At 43.3% G+C, this 26,726-nt stretch overlaps 1 protein-coding gene across 1 annotated transcript in view; it reads left to right on the forward strand.

The window, feature by feature from the left end:
- GAB3 (GRB2 associated binding protein 3) overlaps positions 1-26,726 on the forward strand; it is a 120,795-nt gene that overhangs the window by 52,388 nt on the left and 41,681 nt on the right. The window contains exon 2 of the mRNA XM_063432116.1: positions 22,559-22,862. Coding sequence (XP_063288186.1) covers positions 22,559-22,862 — 304 coding nt within the window. The remainder of the gene's footprint in view (positions 1-22,558; positions 22,863-26,726) is intronic.

Raw genomic sequence — 26,726 nt, forward strand, 5'->3', positions numbered from 1 at the left:
CTGTGAGGGGGGAGGGGAAGGAGGGACTTGAATTTTCAATCCACAAAATAGAAGGGACAATTATTTGCGTATTTGTTTAAAATCTATAGATCATCAGAAGTTACAGATGCACACTGTCCATGTAGGATTTTTAATGCAAATTAACTTTTCAAATTATACCTTTCCAATTAAATTAACTTAAATTTGCCAAGCAAACTGTAAACTTTAGCTAGGAAATTTTTAAGTTCATTATACAAAGATAAACGAGATTTATATTTCATAAATTTTTCTCTTGGACTATGGATATTAAATTGTTTTTTAATGATGTATTATTGTGACTATATTGCAAGGTACAGTCTTAAATTGAATAAATTTGGTGATCTATATCACTTTCATAGTATACGGGTTGTACTTTTTACATATTAGATGTTTTTATCAATTGTTTTTGGTTTTGTTTTTTGAATTTGCTTGAGTAAAATGGTCCAATCAAAGGCTTGTCGATTTCAACCTTGATGTGGCTCCCAGGACATCAGACAGCAGATTAAAGGGAGTTAAAGCTTTTTTGAACACGTTCTTTGAGAATTTTTTGGTGGGGGACCAATCGAATAATGCCAGTAACACCTTAAATTAGGGTTCCATCTTAAATTAGGGTTGTAGAAACTCGTTAAGATTTTCCCAATGGTGCGGCCAAAGAGTTAAATGTAAAGTGGGTTTATGTACATACATGCAGAGTAAGAATTATTGATTTGAATTTGGCCTTGCTTTGCATGGTAAATAGTGGCTCTGACAATCTGCACATGTATTTGCTGGTGTACTTGCTTGTGGTATGTCGTTCCAGTAAGCAGAACAATGATTTGCTTCTATAGAACCTAGAACTCGTGATCATGTGACTTTTAGTGTTGTACATTGTTTGAATGAATAAACTCTGCCCTGAGCAGTATTACTCTGAGAAAATAGTCACTAACAAAACAGCCCCCTCACTATTTTGGTGGTGTCTCTAAAAAGTATGCCATTCTGTCAGTTGGTACAATAAACAATGTTTGTTGACGTTGCAATCTTTCTTAAGTGGTAGAGCAGCATGACCTGTGATCATACCTGTCTGTAAAAGCAAACACAACCATTGCTATTAACATTGGCTTAAAAAATAACATGTTTTTTAAAAAGCCTGCAAAAAATATTCTTTACAAATGGAATCTTCAAGTGTATTCATACATTGGGAGGTTTCCACCTCCGCCTCCTCTCAGAGTGATTAGAAAATTAAATTAAGAGGCTACTATAGTGCTAGGAATACAAATATGTATTCCTAGCACTATAGTGCCGTTTGGTCCCCCTCCCTCAGGTCACTCCCTGGTAGATAAAGGGTTAAAAATAAACATTTTATTTACTTCACCAATGTCTCTCCGCGCTTGGTGGTCGGTGCTACATCATGTGACGGTGGGGGGGGGGGGGGGGGGGAATGGACGTGCGGCGCTTGGCTTTTTTTTTTACTATATTCTTATCAAAAAGAGTGGTCCCTGGAATTTACACAACAAAATAAAGCGTCAATGTACATAAAAATCCGACAAGGCAAAGCCAGGCACACAATGCAGGGGAGGAAGAGAAATTGCAACTTTGTTTAATTCTTCCTCTTATCGGTGTGATTTATCAACGCTGACTGCCACGATCAAAGGACATAGCTTATACCATCGACAGAGCTAAGATGGAGGCCCCAATTGTAGGATAACATGTGTTGATTTTATAGATTTAATTACCAGATTTTACTATTTACATGATGTAAAGTCATGATTTTATTAACGACACAGGGGCGCTTATTATGCTGCACTCTTTCTTTATTTCCCTCCACAGCAAAGAAAAACTTTAGCAGTGAAATCAACACAGGAAACAGTCAGTAACCTATATCTTCCATGGCAACCAACAGCAGCCAATCCGGTTCCACTCTCCGGCATAATAGGCGGTGTTCACTAAATTATTTACTCTTTCTTGCGATCCCAAACACTGACAACCATCCAACCGTAAAAGGAACTCCAACAAGAGGATAAAGCAAACGGGTTTCCAAGTCAAGTTGCAAGAGAGAGTAGAATATGGTAATATCCAATTATAAAACTGGATTCATGCAGAAAATAACATTGTGTAAATGAATAAGCAAAATCTGATTTTAAAATTGTATTCAGTCAACATATTGTTGGAGATGGATACAGACATGAGAAGTTCAAACCTAAATCGCCTTTATTTTGAACAAGCACAAATCAAAGAAATTTACCGTATGTAACTTACCCAGATTACAGATCTCTGGAAATGAGAGGGATAATACTCTCCTCCGTGTCATTAATAAAATCATGACTTTACGTCATGTAAATGGTAAAATCTGGTAATTTTATTAAGACACGCTGGCCAATGTCATCCATTTGACCCATCTGGCGAGGATACTAGAAGTTGTGGTTTGCAGAAATAGATAAATAATTGAAGTCTCCTAGGATTCCGGAGCGAAGCCGTATGGAGTTCGTATACCATAGACATGCCACTGGGCAAAGGAGAGGCTTCTCTGGAAATGATTGGTAGAGTACGGACTTTGAAGAGATCTTTGGTCCTTCTAGAGCTGTCAAAGAGGGCACCTTCCGGTGTTAAGGAACAAGCGCCTGTGTCAAGAGCTCGTACATCATAAACTCTGTTTTGCATGAGATAAGGCAGAAAAGCATGACTAATTTTGCCTAAAGTTGTTTGCTAGAGCCGTAGGATCTGCTTTCTAACTGAAAAAACAAGGGAGTTGTGTTCAAACAAGAGGCAAAAAGATCTATTCCCAGAGGTATCCAAGTGTCTGTAATTTTCTTGAATGTCAAGGGGTCCAGCCGCTGAAGTCCTTGAGATGTCTGGAATACCAATCCACTGTGGTGTTGGAGAGGCCAGGAATATATTGCCAGAAATCGTGTGCCATGTTCGCCAGAACTTTGGATTTCGTGCCTCCTATATGGTTGATGTATCTGACTGTGGAAACACTGTCCATTTTCCATAGAATTGTGCATTGAGAATGAGTCGGAGATGGGCTGTGTACTGCTGCTGGGAAAAAACTATCTCTCTGGGAGTGGAGATTTGGATTGGGTGCGACACAAAATCTATGCAATAACCTGTTACAGCTTGAAGGACCCAAGCATCTGACGTCAGATGCGACCACACATGAGACAAATGTGTGAGTCTTCCCCCTACAACCCGAAGGGAAGAAAGGGGAGAGTAGACTCTTACCATAAGGTTGTTGTCCAGAAGGAGCTCCTCGAATGCTCCTAGCGACCCAGGGTCTGCCTCTTTGTGGGAAGAAAGCTCTTGCTGTTTTTTGCTACTGAAAGCCAGCTCGTTCCGAATAGGAACCTCGGTTCTGCCTATACGAACCTTTCTGTATAGAGCCGGACAGATGGCTCCTTCCTCTTTCGGCCCCGGCAAAAATCTTTTGGTGAAAGATTTTGCGCATGTTGCTTTGGGCTTTACCTAAAGCCGTGAAGGTGTGCACAAAAGACCCTCTTTCACAAAGGAGTCCCCAAATAATAGTCATTTAGCCTGGGCATCTGGCTCATTAAGAGCTAGATTAACTAGCTTTGGCTCAATTTTCAGCAAGATGGACGTGCGGCGCTTGGTAGCCAGCACGGATTTTACGTTGGCCACTAGGCAAATTATTCTTTGGATCCAACCACGGATGAAATCCAGATCCCGGTCGTCTTCGACTCCATTGAAGTTTATGGCCGAAGGGCTCAAAATGTCCAAGACCTTGTCTTCACAGAGCAAAATCTAGACCCTTTCTAGGCTTCCACCCAGTTTTCCCTAGAAATTGGACAAAATGGGGTCAACAATAGGCGTTTTACACGTGTCATGTGGGACGGTGGCATTCTGCCCGTAATTTATTCCGAGTAGCCTTATCCAAGAGCTTACGACTCTGGAAGCGATATATTTAGCCACATGGTCAGGACACCATTCCGCTGAATGCGGATTTCTCAGCATGTGAGGATCAAAAAGGGGTAAACCCCAAGGATCCAGGATTCTGTAATAGTCCCCAGACCCCGACAGACTTACCTGGCCCCCTGACATCGCAGCGAGGAAAGTGCTGAGAGAGGAGGCGAATGCCTCTCCAATCGCACAGTCTGAGTCTGATTCGGACTAACCATTCGAGGCCTTTCTTTCGGACTCGTCCATTTCCTCAACGTTGCTGAGATCTGACTCAGACGAATCAAGCTGGGCTCTTGCCCCCTTCCATAGTTTAGCCGATTTTGCCCGGCTAGAGGCTGTTTTGCGCGGTGGTGGTTGCATGCCATCAGTGACAGCAGGCAGACTGTCAGTCAATACAGTTTTGGAGGAATGTTTGGTCTTGGCCAAAGCTTTACGACCTTGAGAGACCGGTGTCAGAGTAGATGCAGTTGACATAACTGTCTGCTGCGCAGACTGTTGGGCCTGGGTAATAGTATGCGACAGAGGTCGACTCTGCGCCCACAGCAGATAGCCTGCGTAATGGACCTAGAGACTGAAGCGTTGAAGAGCGCCTGCATGTCAGCAGATGCAGAGAAATCAGAGGACAGAGTCCCTTCCCCCTTGTTACCGTGGGGAACCTGAGGGGTCGCCTGAGACCGAGAGGGCAAAGTTAAATCCCTGTCAGACTGCATAATGAAGGAATTTATTGTAATAAAACTAAGCCGTAAAATAACCTGAATATAGTGTTGAGTAACACAGAAAGGGAGAAAAAGCTGAAAATACACAATTAAACTCACAATTTGAAATAAGTGCAGAGAGAGTAAAAGCCGTCTGTTCGCCAAAAACTACTAAACCCCAACAAGGTGAAACGGGAAGGGGCAAGACTATCTGGGAGGGGGGAGCGTTAAAATTTGTCGAATCTACCGTTCGTTCGCATGTAAAGTCTATTCGACTCCTGTGAAGTGAATGAACATCTGAAAGAAATGAATTGCGCGCATGCACAGACTCGTGTGAATGGACTGTTTGTGCGAAACACACGAATGGTGAAAAGTACCGGACATGGGTTCGCAGGGAAACAGAAAAGCTATAGAAAAGAAACGAACGGCAAAAGTACAGAGCAGTACGCATGAGCGAACACTAGAAACTGAAAAAAGCCGCGACCATGAGAAATTTTGAGAAAAAAGGGTGTGAAAACGCCACCTACGCAGTAAAAAAATCGTAGGTAGAAAAAACGGAGAGTATGAAACCGGAGACAATAATAATCCTCCTGGAGCCCCTAAAAATGGACTAAAAGGAGGGGGAAAATTTACCATAGAAATTTGTTGCGATGGCCGCGGCTGGACAGTAGAGGTGCATGGAGGCACGCAACGCCACGTCACATTTCAACGTGACATCAACGTGCTCCACGGGGAAGGGGGGGGGGGGTGCTGGGATTTAGTATATGGGGCGGACTGGAATTTAGTAGAGGGTGTTTATTTTTTATTTATTTTTTTTGCAGTCCACATAAACTTAAACCATGTTTATTTGGCCCGTGCTAGATTTTGAGTTCGACATGCTTGATCTACATGGAAATTCTGCCAAATATTAAAATGGTATCCACTACAGTGACGAAGCCCATTTCATTGGGCCTGATCTGCCTCTTCCAAATATTGGGGACCCACTGAAATAGAAAGGGGACTCCAGTTTGTGTTTTAATCTATGGATTAAGAACAACTCTTAAATTAATGCAAACATAACTGGGAAGAACAACCTGGTATAAATCACACTGTGTATTTAGGGTATAAAAACAAAAGCTTTGCACAATCCCTTTAAAGCGGAGATCCTTCCTAAGAGGTGTGATGCAAAGTCCGTAGTAAGCCTTTCAGTCAATCATGCTATCACATATTAAATGTAGGTGTGGAGTTTTATGTTGCTGTATTTACATCACGTGCGCATGCTATATTTCAATGCTTTCATTACGTGGGACTGTCACTAGAGCTTTGTGTTGAGATCTGTGTGCCGATACTGCTCATGTATGTCCCACGGTATTTGCTGCTGCTTTCAGTAATTGTCTGTTGGAATCAAAAGCTAAAGGAGTGGCTAAATTCTGCTGTTTTACTTGCAAAACCTGAACAGCCACCGTGCTTGTTAACACATTAAGGGAACTCTCTTTACTTAATGCATACATGCTGTCCACAGAATTAAAGTGCTCCTTTAACCCCTTTGAATCTTACCCTTTGCTGATTATTATTTATTATTGACATTTATATAGCGCCTACAAATGTCGCAGCGCTTTACAATAATATAAGAGGGGGAGATTTAGCAATAAATTAGACCATTACAAAAACTTACAGGAACAATAGGTTGATTATCCGTATCTCAAACCAGTGAACTCTACTTGGCCTGTTTTAAAATCAACGTAATTTCACTTTTTATCTTTATTTTTTTGGTGGGGGTGTCATTCATGAATTAACACTGAAATAATTTTCATTTCAAGACTGTGGAAAACAACTTATACGTTAAAAGCAATTCTTTGTTTCATCTGATGAAACAATGTTCTACTCCAGCGATAGGCAACCTTCGGCACTCCAGATGTTTTGGACTATACCTCCCATGATGTTTTGCCAGCATTATGGGTGTAAGAGCATTATGGGAGATGTAGTCCAAAACATCTGGAGTGCCGAAGGTGGTCTATCCCTGTTCTACTCCATACTATCTTGACTTGTTATGACAACTAGCCTTTTTTTTTCTTTTTTTTCTTTCTAGAGTAGATTAATTTTATATATATATATATATATAATTTTTTTTTTTTTTGTATGATGTGGCACTGAAAGAGTTAGTGAGATTAGTAGAGCTCTTGCAGTGTACATATGCAAAGTAACTTAAAACCATGGGACACCTGTAAGAGAAGTACTTTACAGTGGTACTTCAAGGCTGTAAAAGCCGACCATTGTTTTATATGCTGTTGAGCAGCTGCGTATAGATTTCAACAATGTGTTGCCTTTACAACATTAATGATGGTGATTAAAGCACTGAGAATATGGGCAGGCCGCTGCCCCAGTTCCAACAAGGGAAAGTGGTTTACTAAGGATATGTATTAGTCATGTGCCGATATATAAACACTTTTTTTTCATAGGCCCACAGGATTTCAGTCTCTCACGTTCTGTTGCCCTAATTCCCAAAATTCATAAATTGTAGAACACGATCCAAATGCTGCACTCACAAGACAAATAGACCACTTAATACGAAGCGTTCCTTGCTGTGCTGGTTTATTGAACAAAATATATTGCATAGCATAGCAAAAAAAATCAGCAAAGAGCAAACAAACACATATAGGGTCCTTGCATCAAGTAGAAGGGTGGGGAGGTAAAAAAAAAAAAACAGACCAAAAAAAACCTCATCTGGCCGAGGATGCTTTATCAAATTAAAAAAAACGTAACCAACGTGCATTAAAAGGCTAGGTAAGGGTGGATCCTCCCTCCCCTGCCAAATTGGAAGTTAAATATAGCCCCTTGTGATGATTACTGTCATTATACTACCACCTCTTATTAATGGGATATTTCACTTGGGTAATATTTTATGTGATTAAGATGAATCCTTGTCAAACGTTTTGTAACCAGTATCAGGTTTTATCCCATGTATTACTTTACTTTATTTTTCTATTTTAGACAAATTGTTTTTCCACCTGCCTGTTTTGATTTTCACCGGGTAGGGGCATTATTATTTGAAATATTTAATGCTACAAAAGCTAGCATCCAATCATACTGTTTCACAATATATTTTCCTAGCTGATAAGAATATTTAAAGCATGCATGTTATTCAAAACATGCCATGGTGTCACTATATAGTGAATAGAATGTAGTCTATAGAATGGGCGTGTCTTTTGTGAAAAAGTGGAAACTTTATTTCATTATTAATTTTTCACCTCCTTAAAGGAAAATGGTAACTTCTCTGCAATTTACACAATTGAATAAAACATTGAAAATTACCTCGTTAATTTTTTTTAATTTATTTTCAGTTCTGATGCTTGTTTTGCTTTCAAATGCATATTAAAAATGTACAATATGCATAACAATTAATTTCAGTCCAAGCACAACAAGAGGACACATTGCATTGCCAAAAAACAAAACCAAACCAAAGCATTTTGGTTTGTATGTCCACCCCCAATGGTATTTGCAATGATAGAAAAGGGAAGAGCTTATAGTGATTTGACAGGGAGCCAAGATGGACACTCATTTGTAGGATAAGTAAATACAGTGGTGTGAAGTTCTAAATTTCATTTTTCTTTTCAGTTCTTAACAATGCATATTGGTGAATAGTATAGGGCTGGGGTTCCGAACCCAGTTCTCAGGTACCCCCTACCAGTCCAGGATTTAGGGATTACCCAGTTGTGTCTAAAGAATTTTTATTTATTTATTTTGTTCCCTAAAGACATTAAACACAACTGGGTAATCCCTAAATCCTGGACTGTTATGGGGTACTTGAGGACTGGGTTGGGAACCATTGGTATAGGGAATATGTAAACGTAATGAATATCCTGTGAATTGATGGTTTCCCTTTTAATTTTACCACTATGGCATCAGCAAAGAAAGTAGGCACGGAGTGGCTTTGCACACAGACATGCTATCTCCAAGTGATGCTGATATATCCTATAACTTCATAAAATTGAAAAATCAACCTTTTCTTCCACTAAGTGCTACAAGTCACAAAACAAAAAAAGATATACAGTGGAAATGGCTGGTAGAAGCACTCTAATGCAGCGTTTCCCAATTGGTATTGCGCCAAAAGTTTTAAAAAAACACCACAATGTAGTGGTTTTGGTGCAGGAACCTTGTCTAGAGTCAGAAAAAAGTAAGGATTACCATTCCTCACAAATGACAGCATACATCTGTTATTAGATCCTTCTAGGGGTTGTCAATCAGACACTTACTTGTGAAGACTTTAATTTAGTTGAAAACCTTCAGGTTTGACCTCAAAATGCTTCATTGGAATCATTGCTTCTGTTTGAGAAGTGATTGCCTGCCATGCAAGCCCAGTAGGAACTATGAGAACAAATTGGATTTAAGATCTGGATGAAGGAACGACTGCCGCAGATAAAATACTGGATCACTTGGGGAGTTTACCAGCTAATTTTGTGTTAGAATACATTCCTCCAGCTCCTAACTTTCAAAGTAAGGAACACTCTAAAGTTCTTTATGTTCAGTGTCCTCATGCAAAGCTTTCTTTTAATGACCAAGTCAGTAGTGATGTCGAGAACATAAAATTTTCGGTTCGCGAACGGCGAACACAAACTTCCGCAAATGTTCGCGAACCGCCATAGACTTCAATGGGCAGGCGAATTTTAAAACCCACAGGGACTCTTTCTGGCCACAATAGTGATGGAAAAGTTGTTTCAAGGGGACTAACACCTGGACTGTGGCATGCCGGAGGGGGATCCATGGCAAAACTCCCATGGAAAATTACACAGTTGATGCAGAGTCTGGTTTTAATCCATCAAGGGCATAAATCACCTAACATTCCTAAATCACAATGGATCTGGATTGACACCTGACATATGACATATTGACACCTTGACATATGGATTGACACCTGTCCTCAGAGACCCTGATACACACTGACCCAGAGCAGAATAGGGACTGTTCCCCCTACATAGGGTCACTTGGCAGATATGGATTGACACCTGTCCTCAGGGACCCTGATACACACTGACACAGAGCAGAATAGGGACTGTTCCCCCTACATAGGGTCACTTGGCAGATATGTATTGACACCTGTCCTCAGAGACCCTGAAACACACTGACACAGAGCAGAATAGGGAATATTCACTAAATGCCAAACATTGTTATACATGGGAATATTCACTAAATAAGGATGGGGGGGGACCTACTGTCCTCCTACTGTCCCCCCGCCCGCCCCCACCCGTGAGCGGTGGGTGGGGGCCATAAAAATGAGGGGGGGGACCTACTGTATGATGTTGTATCGATCAGGTAGTGTAAGGGTTACGCCCGCTTCACAGTGACAGACCAAACTCCCCGTTTAACGCACCGCAAACAGTCCATTTGCACAACCGCAAACTGCCCATTTGCACAAGGTTGGATACCAAGCTAGCCATGTCCCATTCCTTGTCCTCACTGATGTCATTGAAGGTCTCTTCCTCCACCCAGCCACGTACAACACCAAGGGTCCCCGAAAGGTGACAACAAGCCCCCTGGGACGCCTGCTGTGTTTGGTCTTCCACCTCCTCAAAGCCACCTGACTCCTCTTCTTCAGACTCCTCTCTCTGCGTTGCCTCTCTCTGCGTTATTATAAGGTGTGTTAAGTAGTACTATTCTTATCAGTTTAATCCCTGTTACGAGTAGAGGACTATTTCCTTGTTTCGCCAAACCCCTTCAAAGATGGAAAAAGCGGTATGAGTGGAAGAAACGAGGAAATGTGGTCAGGTGGTGGTGCCAGCCCCACCGAGGGCTTGTACCCAGGTATGCTAATAAACTGAAAAAAGAAATCTCCCAAGGAGATCTAAAACTGACATAGGAAAAGGTTAGACAACTATAATAAAGTGATACCTACAAATCCTAGTGAGCATAGGTGCATAATAGAGGGAGAAAGGGAAAGCAGAGTAATGCTTCCTAATACCGTGGTTAGTACCCTTTGTTAAAGTAAATTGAGTAATGGACAAAAGTCTTTATTGTATCATTTATAAATAACAAAGGGATACTATACTCATTCCCCTATAGTGGCTAATTGTTTAATAATGGTAATACTATTACCTATTATATAATATATTGCCAGGGGCAAGGGAATTCCCTCTAAATAGATGGGTATAGGCAGAGTATGGAGACCGGAGTGATGCTGTCATAAAAAGTGTCAATAAGGTGAAATAAAGTTAAATGTATCAGACACACAGCCACCCTTTCTCTTAGCTAGTTTCCAGAAATGCTGGATAGGTAGAAGGGCTATAAAGACTCTAAGAAGAATCCTCTAAACTCGCCCTAATCTCCTTAAACACCTTCAAGGGTGTTCTAAGCTAAAGCTCAATCTAAACGTTTAGATGACTGCCTGATTTCCCATCACAGATGCTGGCAATAACACTGTGCAAGACAAAGAGTGGGTCTAAGTGCCCATAGTGCAGTAAAGTGTCCCTAGTGAAGTGAAAAAGAGAATAACGAGCTGGCGCCCAAGAGAATAACGAGCTGGCGCCCTATCAGGGGACGTGTATATGGCATCGATTTTAGGAACCGGGAGATGGAAAAAGATGCTTGGTCGGACCTCCTACTTCAAATTTGGGGCACCGCACGTGCAATCTAATGTGCCACCAGATAGGAGTACTATTCCGATCAGTTTAATCCCTGTTATGTGCCTTTTTTTTGGTTTGGTTTTTGAAGCCACAGTGCAGCACCAGAGGCCCGAAAAATTAGGCATGTACATATGCCTGAAAAATTAGGTATTGTTGCAGCCGCTGCTGTAGCAGTGGCCAGAAAAATTGATGTTTGTTTCCCAGGCAGAAAGTGCCCTAAAACATTGCGGCTTGAAGCCTAGTTGGTGGCGGATAAGTCACGCAAGTCAACCGGCATTCAGAGCTAAAATACAGCAGCATGTGGACCATTTTTAGCCCAAGGCAGCTCATCTCATCAGGCCTTTTTTAGTCGAATGTATCGCCCACTGTCAGTCCCTTTGGGACCCATCCCTCATTCATCTTAATAAAGGTGAGGTAATATATACTTTTTTTACCTAGGCGACTTCTCTTCTCAGTGACAATACCTCCTGCTGCACTGAAGGTCCTTTCTGACAGGACACTTGAAGCGGGGCAGGCCAGAAGTTCTATCGCAAATTGGGATAGCTCAGGCCACAGGCCATGCCTGCACACCCAGTAGTGAAGGGGTTCATCGCTCCTCAGAGTGTCGATATCTGCAGTTAAGGCGAGGTAGTCTGCTACCTGTCGGTCGAGTCGTTCTCTGAGGGTGGATCCCGAAGGGCTGTGGCGATGCGTAGGACTTAAAAAGCTCTGCATGTCCTCCATCAACAACACGTCTGTAAAGCGTCCTGTCCTTGCCGGCGTGGTTGTGGGAGGAGGAGGATTAATTTCACCTCTTCCCCTGTTAGATTCCCGTTGTGCTGTGACATCACCCTTATACACTGTGTAAAGCATACTTTTTATTTTATTTTGCAAATGCTGCATCCTTTCCGACTTGACGTAATTCGGTAACATGTCAGCCACTTTCTGCTTATACCGGGGGTCTAGTAGCGTGGACACCCAGTACAGGTCGTTCTCCTTCAGCCTTTTTATACGAGGGTCCCTCAACAGGCACGACAGCATGAAAGACCCCATTTGCACAAGGTTGGATGCCGAGCTACTCATTTCCCGTTCCTCCTCCTCGGTGATCTCAATGAAGGTATGTTCTTCTCCCCCAGCCTTGTACAACACCACGTGTACCAGATAGGTGACGACGAGCACCCTGGGATGCCTGTTGTGGTTGGTCTTCCTCCTCCTCCTCCTCAAAGCCACATTCCTCCTCTGACACCTCTTCCTCACAATCCTCTTCCAGCGTTGCCGCCAGCGTTGTCCAGCAAGCGATGCTGATAAGGCTGTTTCTGGTGGTGATGGTGACCACAACTCTTCCTCTTCACGCTCATCTATGGCCTGATCCATCACTCTTCGCAGGGCATGCTCCAGGAAGAAAACAAATGGTATGATGTCACTGATGGTGCGTTCGGTGCGACTGACTAGGTTTGTCACCTCCTCAAAAGGACGCATGAGCCTACAGGTATTGCGCATGAGCGTCCAGTAACGTGGCAAAAAAATTCCCAGCTCCCCAGAGGCGGTCCTAGCACCCCGGTCATACAAACATTCATTAACGGCTTTTTCTTGTTGGAGCAGGCGGTCGAACATTAGGAGTGTTGAATTCCAACGTGTCGGGCTGTCGCAAATCAAGCGCCTCACTGGCATGTTTCGCCGCTAGATATCTGCAAAGTGTGCCATGGCCGTGTAGGAACGCCTGAAATGGCCACACACCTTCCTGGCCTGCTTCAGGGCGTCCTGTAAGCCTGTGCACAAAGCGTTGTACGATCAGTTTACACACATGTGCCATGCACGGCACATGTGTCAACTTGCCCATCTTCAATGCCGCCAACAAATTTGTTCCATTGTCACAAACCACTTTGCCGATCTCCAGTTGCTGCGGAGTCAGCCACTTTTCCACCTGTGCGTTCAGGGCGGACAGGAGTGCTTGTCCGGTTTGACTCTCTGCTTTCAAGCAAGTTAAACCCAAGACGGCGTGACACTGCCGTATCCGGGATGTGGAATAGTACCTGTGGAGCTGGGGGGTGCCGTTGATGTGGAGCAAGACGCAGCAGCAGAAGAGGACTCAGCCGAGGAGGTTATGGAAGAGGATGGAGCAGGAGGAGTAGAGGAGGTGGCAGCAGGCCTGCCTGCAAGTCGTGGCGGTGTCACCAACTCCTCTGCAGAGCCAAGCATTCCATGCTTGGCAGCCGTCAGCAGGTTTACCCAATGCGCAGTGTAGGTGATATACCTGCCCTAACCATGCTTTGCAGACCAGGTATCAGTGGTCAGATTGACCCTTGCCCCAAAACTGTGTGCCAGACATGCCATTACTTCCTTTTGCACAATCGAGTACAGGTTGGGGATTGCCTTTTGTGAAAAGAAATTTCGTCCGGGTACCTTCCACTGCGGTGTCCCAATAGCTACAAATATTTTGAACGCCTCAGACTCCACCAGCTTGTATGGTAAAAGCTGGCGGGCTAATAATTCAGACAAGCCAGCTGTCAGACGCTGGGCAAAGGGGTGACTTTCTGACATTGGCTTCTTACGCTCAAACATGTCCTTGACAGACACCTGACTGTGGGCAGATGAGCGGGAACTGCTCAAGGCGAGAGACGTAGTGGCGGATGGTTGAGAGGGGGCAAGAAGGACAGCAGTGGTTGATGTGGCTGAAGATGCTGGACCAGGAGGCGGATGGCGGCTTTGAGTTTGTGTGCTGCTTGTACTCATGTGTTGATCCCATATGAGTTTGTGATGTGCGATCATGTGCCTACGCAAAGCAGTTGTACCTAGGTGGGTGTTGGACTTCCCACGACTCAGTTTCTTTTGGCACAGGTTGCAAATGGCATCGCTGTTGTCAGAGGCAGACACACACAAAAAATTCCACACTGCTGAGCTCTGCAATGACGGCATTCTGGTGGTGGACACAGCATGCGTTGATTGGCGTGCTCTCGGGCTGACCCCGTGTGCCGATGCATGCTGTCTGACTGTGCCACTAGCTCCTTGCGACGACCTCCCCCTGCTTCCAACTCGTCTCCTCCTCCTCCTCTCTGTCTCCCCATCTGAACTTTCGCCCTGTTCTTCTTCTTGCCAAGTGGGCACCCACGTGACATCCATGGACGCATCGTCATCATCAAACGCTTCACTTGTATCTGACAACTCAGCAAAGGAAGCAGCAGCGAGTACAACATCATCATCACACTGTACGTCCATGTGTAATGCTGCCTGACTGAGACATATCCCTGTTATCTACATCCTCTGGCAATAATGGATGCGAATCACTCATTTCTTCAAACGGATGTGTAAATAACTCCTCTGACATACCAAGTGAAGCGGCTGTGGTGCTAGTGTTGGTGGTGGTGGCAGGCGGGTGAGTGGTATCTTGAGAGGTGCCCGAAGCTAAGCTGGAGGAGGATTATGCGTCAAGGTTCCGAGCGGAAGCTGTAGAAGATTGGGTGTCCTGTGTTAGCCAGTCAACTATGTCCTCAAACTTTTCAAGTTCAGGGTATGTGGCCTCTGAAAACTGGGCATTATTCTAGGGCAAAAGGGAATCACAGCAGCACGACCACGACTGCCCCTGCGGGGTGGCCTGCCTCTGCCTGTCATTTTTTTTTTTTGGATTAGTGGTACTATGTGTGCAAGCTACTGTGACACCAGATATGAGTGGCACTGTACACTGGCAGAGGTTGGCAGAGTACACGCTGTAGTCCTGACACCCGCTTGAAGGACACTGACTGCTATTATATTACAGTCAAAAACTTTGTTTTGTTTTTAAATGCAAGCTATTGTGACACCAGATATGAGTGGTGGCACTGGGCAAGTGGGCACAGTATCCACTGTGAGCCTGACACAGAAGCTGGCAGGCAGGCAACTGCAATTAGATTACACAGGGGAAAAAAGCAGACTGATGTTCTAGCCCTAAAAATTGCTTTTTGGGGTGCTGTCCTTACAGCAGAGATCAGATGAGTCCTTCAGGACTGTAGTGGACACTGAATACACTTGCCTAGCTATCCATTTCCCTATCAAATCAGCAGCAGCTACACTTTCCCTCTTCTCACTAAGAATGCAGCTTCAGAATGAATCTAAAATGGATGCTGTACAGGAGGTGGGAGGGTCTGCTGCTGATTGGCTGGAATGTGTCTGCTGACTGTGAGGCACAGGGTCAAAGTTTACTCAATGATGACGAATATGTCACGCTATGTTCGCCAGGAACTATTCGCCTACGAACCGTTCGGTACATCACTACTTGACAGTTGCAAGATTCCGGGGTAATTGATGTAATACAAAAATTGAAACAGCTGAACTTTCTGTTGCTCTTACTCTTAATCTGGTTGGGGATTGTGTTGGTGCTATATTAATAAAAGTTGGAGAATGTTTGCAAATTTATGCAGAAACTGCTTATTTGGAATGTTCCTTACAGTTCAGTGTTAGTAAATCCCAGCATGCAAAAATGAATTGCTCTGCAAAAGGTTTGTGTTGTAGTTCTCCAGCAGATATTGCTGGTTTTGACTTGAGGCTCTATCATGTAGACTTCTTTTGCTTTTACAAAAAAAAAAACAAATGCCCTTATGGAGATCTCCAAATTCATTCTGCGATCTCTGATGCACCTCTAACCCACTCAGCTTCTATTTACAAATCAGCCACCGTTCCAATTTGTAGCGAACATGAGGAAGCAAAATATATTTCAAGGGCATTCGGCCTTTGTATTCATGGCCCCATCACTTTCACAAGGTTTTTTTTTTTGTTTTGTTTTTTTCATTTGAGGTCTACATACTTACTTGATTTTTATTGTAGGCCAACATAACGGTTTACTTATTACCAGGGAGGTAAATTCATGGTAGTTGGGGCAGACTGGGCTGTCAAATGCTTGAATAACTTGGCTGCAAGAGTCCTGCTTTTGTTCATTTAAAGGAACACTATAGTCACCTAAATTACTTTAGCTAAATAAAGCAGTTTTAGTGTATAGATCATTCCCCTGCAATTTCACTGCTCAATTCAATGTCATTTAGGAGTTAAATCACTTTGTTTCTGTTTATGCAGCCCTAGCCACACCTCCCCTGGCTATGATTGACAGAGCCTGCATGAAAAAAAAACTGGTTTCCCTTTTAAACAGATGTAATTTACCTTCAATAATTGTAATTCAGTCTCTAAATTGATCTTTAATCACATACAGGAGGCTCTTGCAGGGTTTAGTAAGCTATTAACATAGCAGGGGATAAGAAAATCTTAATTAAACAGAACTTGCAATAAAGATAGCCTAAATGGGGCTCTCTTTACAGGAAGTGTTTATGGAAGGCTGTGAAAATCACATGCAGGGAGGTGTGACTAGGGTTCATAAACAAAGGGATTTAACTCCTAAATGGCAGAGAATTGAGCAGTGAGGCTGCAGGGGCATGTTCTATACACCAAAACTGCTTCATTAAGCTAAAGTTGTTCAGGTGACTATAGTGTCCCTTTAAGAACTTCAATAGATCTCCTTTAAAATGGACTTGTTTCCAAAATGTATCTATAAAAAAGTCAATTTCAGGTAAATACCTTATGCTATCCGTTGGCAACAATCGTATACAGTAACAGATATAATTGTATAATCTTCTTTTTTTTTTTTGCAGTCAATCTGCCCCAAATATTTGTGACACATCATAAAACTCTTACTAAATATCTCAAAATGGTTTGTGGGTTTTAAGTAGCCTCTCTTACAGATAACTATGGGAAAATTGTTAGCATGTAAAATTTTACCAAAATAGGATGCCTTGTAGCTGTGTACAACTATATGAAAAGTGTGATTGGAACATATCTGCAGTGGTGGTTATGGTCATAGGTTTGCATTTTATTAGATTGCACCTCCTGAATCTTTCTGTATGCTATTTGATTCCTATAAGCAAATCTTTATTAAAAGGTTGCACGTGTGTGGGGTGATTGTTAGTATTGTAGCAGTGTGTGTAATGTGTGGGCACCTTTGAGTGTTGTATAAAGTGCTGTGGAATTGGTTGGCGCTATATTAATAATGTGTTGCAGTTCATTATGTTTGGATAGCTGTGAGTGATATGTGTGGAACCTTTTGTTCCAGCCTCATCACTAAATTTAAATTTAAATTTAAATTTATTTTTTTAATGTTTTTTTGTTTGTAGTAAAGTAGAAATATGCTCTTATAGTGTGTGTAAGGAGAGGGAATGCTCCTGCCAGTGGCTTCAGATTATCCATCCTGGCAGCAGTGAGGGCTCCATGGGCAGTAAGTGTGATCTTTTGATTTCCCTGCCTGCTTGTGCAGCGGCCGGCAGTTTGGCTGCTTAGTGTGTACATTGGCCACCTTGCACACCCAGTGTGCATGATGCCAGGAGTTCTGGTGCCATCCCACAGTAAGCTGACAAAACTTCTTGACACAGTGTGACAATTTCCGTGTCTGGCATCTAGGCTTCATCTGGTCTTGTCCAACAGGAGAAGTTGGATTGCTCTGCAGAATAAACCAAGTTGGTGCAGGACCATCCTCTATTGTCTGAGAGCATTGGGCTAGTTCTTTCATCTTAATCTAAGCAGTGACATCCGGCTTCTGATGGAGAAGTCTAGATGCAGTTGATGCACCAAAGATACATGGCAGGACCCAGATAAGTTGTCAAACTGTACTAAGATCATTTGAACTCTAACCTTTTGGATGACACACTTGGCACCAAAACCATTACTAGAGTTTTTGGTCAGCATAACAGTTTGAATAGCATTAACATTAGAAACTTTGACAACCATGTAATTAGACTACATTTTAACCCTTTCTGTTCTAGTTAAGCATATCTGTTGCCCTGGCTGTCATGCTTGTAGAGTTTTATTTAATGTGTGTTTTCAGTCTGTGGAAGTTTACATTTGGTCTATTCCCCAACACCCAAAAAGTTTGGCATCTTGTTCCGTGCTTGTTTGGATATTCTACTTGTCTTAATCTAGAAAGGAGGGTGTAATATCCTATCCCTAAAGCCACCTGCATGTGTATTGACCACTTCCTCTACATTCAGCTGCAAAACCTTTAAGCCAAGCGGCAGAGATGAGCTCTTTTTCTTATACAATCGCTTTAAAGCGTACACATGTAGCTTGGAGTCAGTCCATGAATGCTCTTAGTTCTGAAAGCTTATTTAAAGCTGTCAAAAGGTGAATCTGAATTTCCTTTAGAGCAGCTGTCCTGATTTTGACATTCTGTCCAGAATTCCCATTTTTCATATAGATAGGTTTTCTGTGTACTTTATAGAACACAAAGGTTTCTCTGCTTTAAGGCTCCAATGGGCCAGCACTTTAGTGGTTGTTAAAGCAGATCGCTCTATTTTTTCCTTCGGATAACTTGAAGGTTGACAATGGGTGATGCTTTAGTCAAGTTCCATGGCCTTTGTCAACTTTGTCATTGGCTATAACCTCCTTCCAGCGTCGTGTCACTTCAGTCACTGCAGTGCACTCTGTGTTGAGTCTCTTGCAATCATGAGGGTTAACACCGATCCATTGGGGGCCCTAGGCATGTACATTATTTGATGGGCACACCCAAGAAAGGACAATGCGTGGTATTCCCAACGCCACCATCTTATGAATACAAAGTTGTGGGTGCTGTGAGAGACGATTCTGCATAACTGGCACAACGTAGGAAAAGGTAAGTAGCACCGGCCCCAGGGCCTGAATTGGCTGTCAGGAGGCTGGGGGCTGGAAGTAGAAATATGATTCACTTGAATCCTAAAAATATTGTAACAATTTTAGATTGGGAAAAAATGTAAATGCCTTCATAAAACTGGCATTATTGGGGCAGTGGGTCATACCTCCTTATTGGTCAGCAATGAACATTTGCTCACACTGTCAACTTCATAACTGAGAATCTCACATTTTGAGTTTGTCTCCAAAATGTTTGTTTCCCTTTGTAGTACATTTTTAAACTATATAACAGTTTGGGAGATATTGTACAGGCTCTTACAGAAGGCAATTTTGAAGATGCATGATCTACACTTGGTCAATCTACATTGTTTAGTACACATATTAGTGTTTTTTTTTTCCTATTAGTCCAACTAGTAATATAACCTGCAACTGATATTTCACTGCTGAAATGCTACAGTTTCTTGGATTTTTCAGGAGCCATAAGTATTGTAAATCTAGGTTTTAAGAACCCATTCTGATCCTCTTCTATTCTAAAGCGAAATAACTACAATTTCCATTAGTCTACCTAGACCAAAACTGTTGGTTTGCCACAGGCACCCTGTTCTACATAATGAAGCCATCAAGCTATTTCTTAGAAGTGATATATTTTTTTTTTCTTTAGAATATTTACAAGATATGTATTGTTACAGTTGAGGTACCATTTCTTACACAATTGTCTGCTAGTACCTGCTAGCACCATGCCTTCAATCAGTATCTTAAAAGGTTTTGGGGGAATGGAGAGGTTTGTTTGAATATTTTACTTTTGTTCTTCTTTCTTAGCAATACTTATTTCATGTGGATTTCATTTCTGGGGATAATTTATGTATTTTAAGTGTCCTTGGGGAAGGAGGTAGTTTACATTTCCCCCTGTATTCATAAATACATTATTTTGGCAATCATGCTACAGGGTACAATGCCTTAAAGATTACTCTCAGTAGGCCCCAATTCCTCTTTCTCCCCCTCTGATAACCAGTATAGTGTGCACATACTTAGCTGCTAAGTATTGCCTGGGACATCCTACTCAAACATGGTATATTCATAGTTAGTAAGTGTGCTTTTTTGTTTTTGTAAATCCATTATTGTATTGTACCGAGGATACAGAGAGTAAGGCGTAACATTCCTAGTTGTTAAAACATCATTTTAGAGAATCGTATAGAGCAGAGATGGGCACCCTTCGGCACTCCAGATGTTATGGATTAAATATACCCCGATGCTTTGCCAACATTATGGCTGTAAGTGCATTGAGGGAGATGTAGTCCACGACATCACAAGTGCCGAAGGTTACCAACCTGTGGTATAGAGAATAAATGACATTAGGACAAAGCATATACAGGCTAAAGGGTACTTGAGTGTGCATATGAAAAGATGTGGAGACAATGAGCAGATAATGTTAAAAAGAAAGAGAGAGAAAATAAAAGGAGAAAAATATGCAAAGTTTTATTTGCAAAAACGGTTTGGAACGAGGACCCAAGAAGAACTGAGTCAGCTAGTTGTGCAGGTCAAGTTCTCCAGGCGAGAGATCAGCCATTTCTCCTGCCAGGAAAGCCAACTAGGTCTCAAAGGACGGCAGCTGAGATATGTTACGGGCAACAATTGCTGGTAGGCTAATACAGACAGTTGCCAATTGGGCTGAACATTTGCAGGGTAAATCAGTGAAAAACTGTAAAGTACTGATAGTTCTTGTAGAGCTCACACTATCTGCTTCCACTCAGCATGGCTGCCAGGCCCTGCCCTCACATCCCCCTCCCCCTACCCCCCCCCCCCCCCTCCAACCCCATTAATATACATTTAAACCTACTAGAAATGGCTCTTGCTTTCTGTGTTTTCTCCTCTTACTTTAGATTGCACATTACTTTCCAATAAGACAGCATGTTTTGCGTATGGAAAACATGAGTCTGATTGAGATATATATATATATATATATATATATAGATAGATAGATATAATTTATATTTTTTTTGGTTTTAGTATTTTGTGGGGTTTTTTTTGGTGATAAAGAATACTGAGAATCGTATGGGAGGGAACCCTCTCAAATGTTAAATGCTGTAAAACGGAAATCCCAAAAGAATAGAATTGCTGTCAAGAGCTGCGCTCTGGTAGATTTGAAAAGCAAAATGTAACAATATAAATTAATCTTATAAACTGGAAGATACACATGGTGTAATTTGATGTTAGTGGGAATGCTGAACGGTAAATGGATTTTTCCCAGATTAAAGGACCACTCTAGGCACCCAGACCACTTCAGCTTAATGAGGTGGTCTGGGTGCCAGGTCCCTCTAGGATTAACCCTTTTTTTTTTATAAACATAGCAGTTTCAGAGAAACTGCTATGTTTATACTGAGGGTTAATCCAGCCTCCAAAACCTCTAGTGGCTGTCTCATTGACAGCCGCTAGAGGCGCTTGCGTGCTTCTCACTGTGAAAATCACAGTGAGGGCACGCAAGCGTCCATAGGAAAGCATTGTAAATGATTTCCTATGCGACCGGCTGAATGCGAGCGCGGCTCCTGCCGTGCATGCGCATTCAGCCGATGACGTCGCAAGGAAGAAGGAGAGGAGGAGGAAAGCTCCCTGCCCGGCACTGGAGAAAGAGGTAAGTTTAACCCCTTCCTCCCCCCAGAGCCCGGCGGGAGTGGGTCCCTGAGGGTGGGGACACCCTCAGGGCACTCGAGTGCCAGGAAAACGAGTGTTTTCCTGGCACTAGAGTGGTCCTTTAAATAGTTTAGCCTCTACCTAGCTATCAAAAAACTTTGAAAAGAGGTGGATTGATTTTATGCGTACATTTTATGGAACATCACTGCTTTTATATCGGTCTTATCACACAATGTAGTAAAAGGCATTAGAACTTTCAGTCCGTAGCCATATCCTCTAGTAACTTATTACTATAGACTTCCTTTTTTTTTTTTTTTTTTTTTTAAATATTTACAGGAGTATTTCTGGGAAGTTGTGTGTGGGTTCCCCTTCTAGTTGTGTGGTTTTTCTTGTTTTGTTTGTTTAGTTTTATATATTAAAGTGTGGTGCCCTTCAGTGTCTTGTTTTTTTGATAACTGTCCAGTATAATTACTCACTTAGTTGCACAGCAATTCTTTTGTAGGCACCTAGGCCAAGCTACTCGCTCATCATGAAGCCATCATGGTGGGCTCTAGTGGTTATGATATTTAAAGTGACACTTTAAAAGACACTGTGAAACCTCATCTAATGAAAGGATGCAAATTTAAAAAAAACACAAATATCGTTAAGCTACAGCAGATAACCAAAGTTAGTTTTTTAGGTTTTTACTTATTGTCATTTTTTTTTATTTATTCTTGAACATATTGTAAAATGTAGTGACTTTTGATTGTCGGTATGGGAAAAATGTTTGCTGAAAAATCCAAGGTGCCTATGCCCAACATACCAGCCAACTAACCACTGTTCGTGAGGGAGCATCATGTTGGTCTCTCCTCTCTATGCTAGCTGCAATTTCTTCACATGTCTCAGTGAACCTGGAACTAGAGACCCTAGCATATCTTTCTTTCAAAGCTCCAATTCTTATAGCTGCCGTAAAACATGGAAAGGTACAAAATGGCAAAATGTGTCTGCTAGACAGAGACTCTATGTTCCACATGCTAGAACAAAGAATTTCATTTCTAGAAATGTATGGTCACCTTAACAAAAAATATGTGTTTGATAATTCTGATCTGTGCTTAATGCCTGTTATTATTGACACATTTCTATATTTTTTCCAAGGTATGGAGAAAGCGCTGGTTTGTATTACGTCGAGGTCGGATGAGTGGAAATCCGGATGTATTGGAATACTACAGAAATAATCACTCAAAGAGACCCATCAGAACTATTGACCTTAATGAATGTGAGGTGCAAAAATACATTGGTGTGAACATCATAAAAAAAGAATTCCAAAATAGTTTTGTCTTCATTGTGAAAACAAACATTCGTACGTTCTACTTGGTGGCCAGAACAGAGGAGGAAATGCAAAAGTGGGTGTACAACATCAGCCAGATCTGTAACTTTGGACAGCTGGAAGATGGCACAGGTAATAAGAGTAATACAAGATGAGGTGTTTTTATGCATTTTTTTTGTTTTGTTTTATTGTTTCTTTAGATGTTCAAGGTTGGGAGGGGGAGGGGGGAAACACAGGTTTCGGTTTATTCATTATGAAGGACCACTAAAGACACCAAGATCACTTAATCTCAATGAAGTGGTCTGGGTGCAGCTTCCTTTCAATCTTGACGATCTCCGGCAAGGAGGGGGTGGGCAGCTGCTGTGAGGCAAGTGCAGCATAGGATTAAAGGAAAGGAAAAACTACCGTATATACTCGAGTATAAGCCGACCCGAATATAAGCCGAGGCCCCTAATTTTACCCCAAAAAACTGGGAAAACTTATTGACTCGAGTATAAGACTAGGGTGGGAAATGCAGCAGCTACTGGTAAATTTCTAAATAAAATTAGATCCTAAAAAAATTATATTAATTGAATATTTATTTACAGTGTGTGTATATAATGAATGCAGTGTGTGCGTATGAGTGCAGTGCGTGTATGAGTGCAGTGCGTGTATGAGTGCAGTGCGTGTATGAGTGCAGTGCGTGTATGAGTGCAGTGCGTGTATGAGTGCAGTGCGTGTATGAGTGCAGTGTGTGTGTATGAGTGCAGTGTGTGCGTTAGAGTGCAGTGTGAGTGCGTTAGAGTGCAGTGTGTGTGCGTATATATTAATTGAATATTTATTTCCAATGTGTGTATATAATGAGTGCAGTGTGTGTGTATGAGTGCAGTGTGTGTGTATGAGTGCAGTGTGTGTGTATGAGTGCAGTGTGCGTGTATGAGTGCAGTGTGCGTGTATGAGTGCAGTGTGTGTGTGAGTGCAGTGTGTGTGTGAGTGCAGTGTGTGTGTGAGTGCAGTGTGTGTATATGAATGAAGTGTGAGTGTGTGTGATGCAGTGTGTGTTGGTGGGGGTGGGCATTTTGATATATTATGAATTATTTTATTAATTATTTTATTTTTTATTTTTTGATATTATTATATTTTTTATTATTATTTAATTTTTAATTGAATTATTATTATTATATTTTTTATTATATTTTTTTTTCGTCCCCCCTCCCTGCTTGATACATAGCAGGGAGGGGGGCTCCTTCCCTGGTGGTCCAGTGTCATTGGCAGTTCAGTGGGGGGGAGAGGGGGGCTGGCAGAGCTGTACTTACCTGTCCTGCAGCTCCTGTCAGCTCTCTCCTCCTCCGCGCGGTCTGTGCAGCTCCCTCTGTCAGCTCCCAGTGTAAGTCTCGCGAGAGCCGCGGCTCTCGCGAGACTTACACTGGGAGCTGACAGAGGTGCTGAACGGACGGCGCGGAGGAGGAGAGAGCTGACAGGAGCTGCAGGACAGGTAAGTACAGCTCTGCCAGCCCCCCTCTCCCCCGGTCTGTATTATGGCAATGCAAATTGCCATAATACAGACTCTGACTCGAGTATAAGCCGAGTTGGGGTTTTTCAGCACAAAAAATGTGCTGAAAAACTCGGCTTATACTCTAGTATATACGGTACCTTTTTAAATCCCGACGGGGGCCAGTGGGAGCTTGACACCTAAGCAGGTAGTGTAATACTTATGTTAGGAATACAGGTTTGTATTCCTAATGCTTTAGTGCACGTTTGAATAAGGCTACATTTTTAGCTTTCCTGTCTTTGGATGCAAACCTGGCAATTAGGTTTGTGGACTGTTTTGTAAGTGGTTTTATTTTTTTCAAGATGTCCTATGATAAATTCTTTCAAATGTCTTGAAGGATTTCAATAACTTGTGTTTTCTTTAATGCATTTTTATATATTCTTAAATAATTCTATGTGGTGTTAATTGTGTTGAGGTTGGTAATCTGTGATGATGGATCTCTTTGAAGGTACTTGATGTACTGTAAGTAGTTATTCATATTGTCTTCTAAATTACATCATTATTGTGTTAACAGACTGTTTTAATCTTTAAGATCTTTATTTCTAAGAAGCACTCCAATAGGTTAGCAGCTACTACAATGAGAATCAACATGAAAATTACAATTTAAGATTTGATATTTGTCGTCATGTTAATGACTGCCAGTGATATACATGATGTTGATGAGGTAAAGTGCCACTCACAGTGAGATGTGGAAATTTTTAGCAACTTACCTAGGTCCCGATGGGTGCTCCGCTCCTTGCATTAGCTACATCCTTTCTTCACCGGGATAGAAACCAGATGTGACTGCTTAAAGTAAAATAGGAGCACAATACTTTGTGGAGAGCATCAGCTGAGCGTGTTTAGGCAATGAACGTAGTCCTGCATCAGCTTTGTGCTCTCGGCACCTCCCACACACACTCTTCGCCTTACATTCGCTTTTGCGCTCTCGGCGCCGTTATCTCGCTTTTGCGTTCTCTCTGCGCCACCCTCTTCTCGCTTATGCGCTCTCTATGCCTCGCTTTTGCGCTCTCTGTGCCTCGCTCTCGCTTTTGCGCTCTCTGAGCCACCCTCTTTTCGCTTTTGCGCTCTCTGCGCCACCCTGCACTCTCTGTGCCACCCTCTCACTTTTGCGCTCTCTGCGCCACCCTCTCGCTTTTGCGCTCTCTGCGCTACCCTCTCGCTTTTGCAATCACTGCGCCACCCTCTCGCTTTTGAGCTCTCTGCGCCACCCTCTCGCTTTTGCGCTCTCTGCGCCACCCTCTCTCTTTTGCGCTCTCTCTGCGCCACCCTCTCGCTTTTGCGCTCTCTCTGCGCCACCCTCTCGCTTTTGGGCTCTCTCTGCGCCACCCTCTCGCTTTTGCACTCTCTCTGCGCCACCCTCTCGCTTTTGCACTCTCTCTGCGCCACCCTCTCGCTTTTGCGCTCTCTCTGCGCCACCCTCTCGCTTTTGCGCTCTCTCTGCGCCACCCTCTCGCTTTTGCGCTCTCTGCGCCACCCTCTCGTTTTTGCGCTCTCTGCGCCACCCTCTCGCTTTTGCGCTCTCTGCGCCACCCTCTCGCTTTTGCGCTCTCTGCGCCACCCTCTCGCTTTTGCGCTCTCTGCGCCACCCTCTCGCTTTTGCGCTCTCTGCGCCACCCTCTCGCTTTTGCGCTCTCTGCGCCACCCTCTCGCTTTTGCGCTCTCTGCGCCACCCTCTCGCTTTTGCGCTCTGTCCCACCCTCTCGCTTTTGCGCTCTGTGTCCCACCCTCTCGCTTTTGCGCTCTGTGTCCCACCCTCTCGCTTTTGCGCTCTGTGTCCCACCCTCTCGCTTTTGCGCTCTGTGTCCCACCCTCTCGCTTTTGCGCTCTGTGTCCCACCCTCTCGCTTTTGCGCTCTGTGTCCCACCCTCTCGCTTTTGCGCTCTGTGTCCCACCCTCTCGCTTTTGCGCTCTGTGTCCCACCCTCTCGCTTTTGCGCTCTGTGTCCCACCCTCTCGCTTTTGCGCTCTGTGTCCCACCCTCTCGCTTTTGCGCTCTCTGCCCCACCCTCTCGCTTTTGCGCTCTCTGCCCCACCCTCTCGCTTTTGCGCTCTCTGCCCCACCCCCTCGCTTTTGCGCTCTGCCCCACCCGCTCGCTTTTGCGCTCTGCCCCACCCGCTCGCTTTTGCGCTCTCTGCCCCACCCGCTCGCTTTTGCGCTCTCTGCCCCACCCGCTCGCTTTTGCGCTCTCTGCCCCACCCGCTCGCTTTTGCGCTCTCTGCCCCACCCGCTCGCTTTTGCGCGCTCTGCCCCACCCGCTCGCTTTTGCGCGCTCTGCCCCACCCGCTCGCTTTTGCGCTCTCTGCCCCACCCGCTCGCTTTTGCGCTCTCTGCCCCACCCGCTCGCTTTTGCGCTCTCTGCCCCACCCGCTCGCTTTTGCGCTCTCTCTGAGCCTCTTTCTTGCGCTTGCACCCTCTTGGTGCCTTCTCTTGATCGTCCGCATGCCACAATTGTGTTCACCTGTTCT

Source organism: Pelobates fuscus, chromosome 9, assembly GCF_036172605.1.
Source record: "Pelobates fuscus isolate aPelFus1 chromosome 9, aPelFus1.pri, whole genome shotgun sequence".
Lineage (NCBI taxonomy): Eukaryota > Metazoa > Chordata > Amphibia > Anura > Pelobatidae > Pelobates > Pelobates fuscus.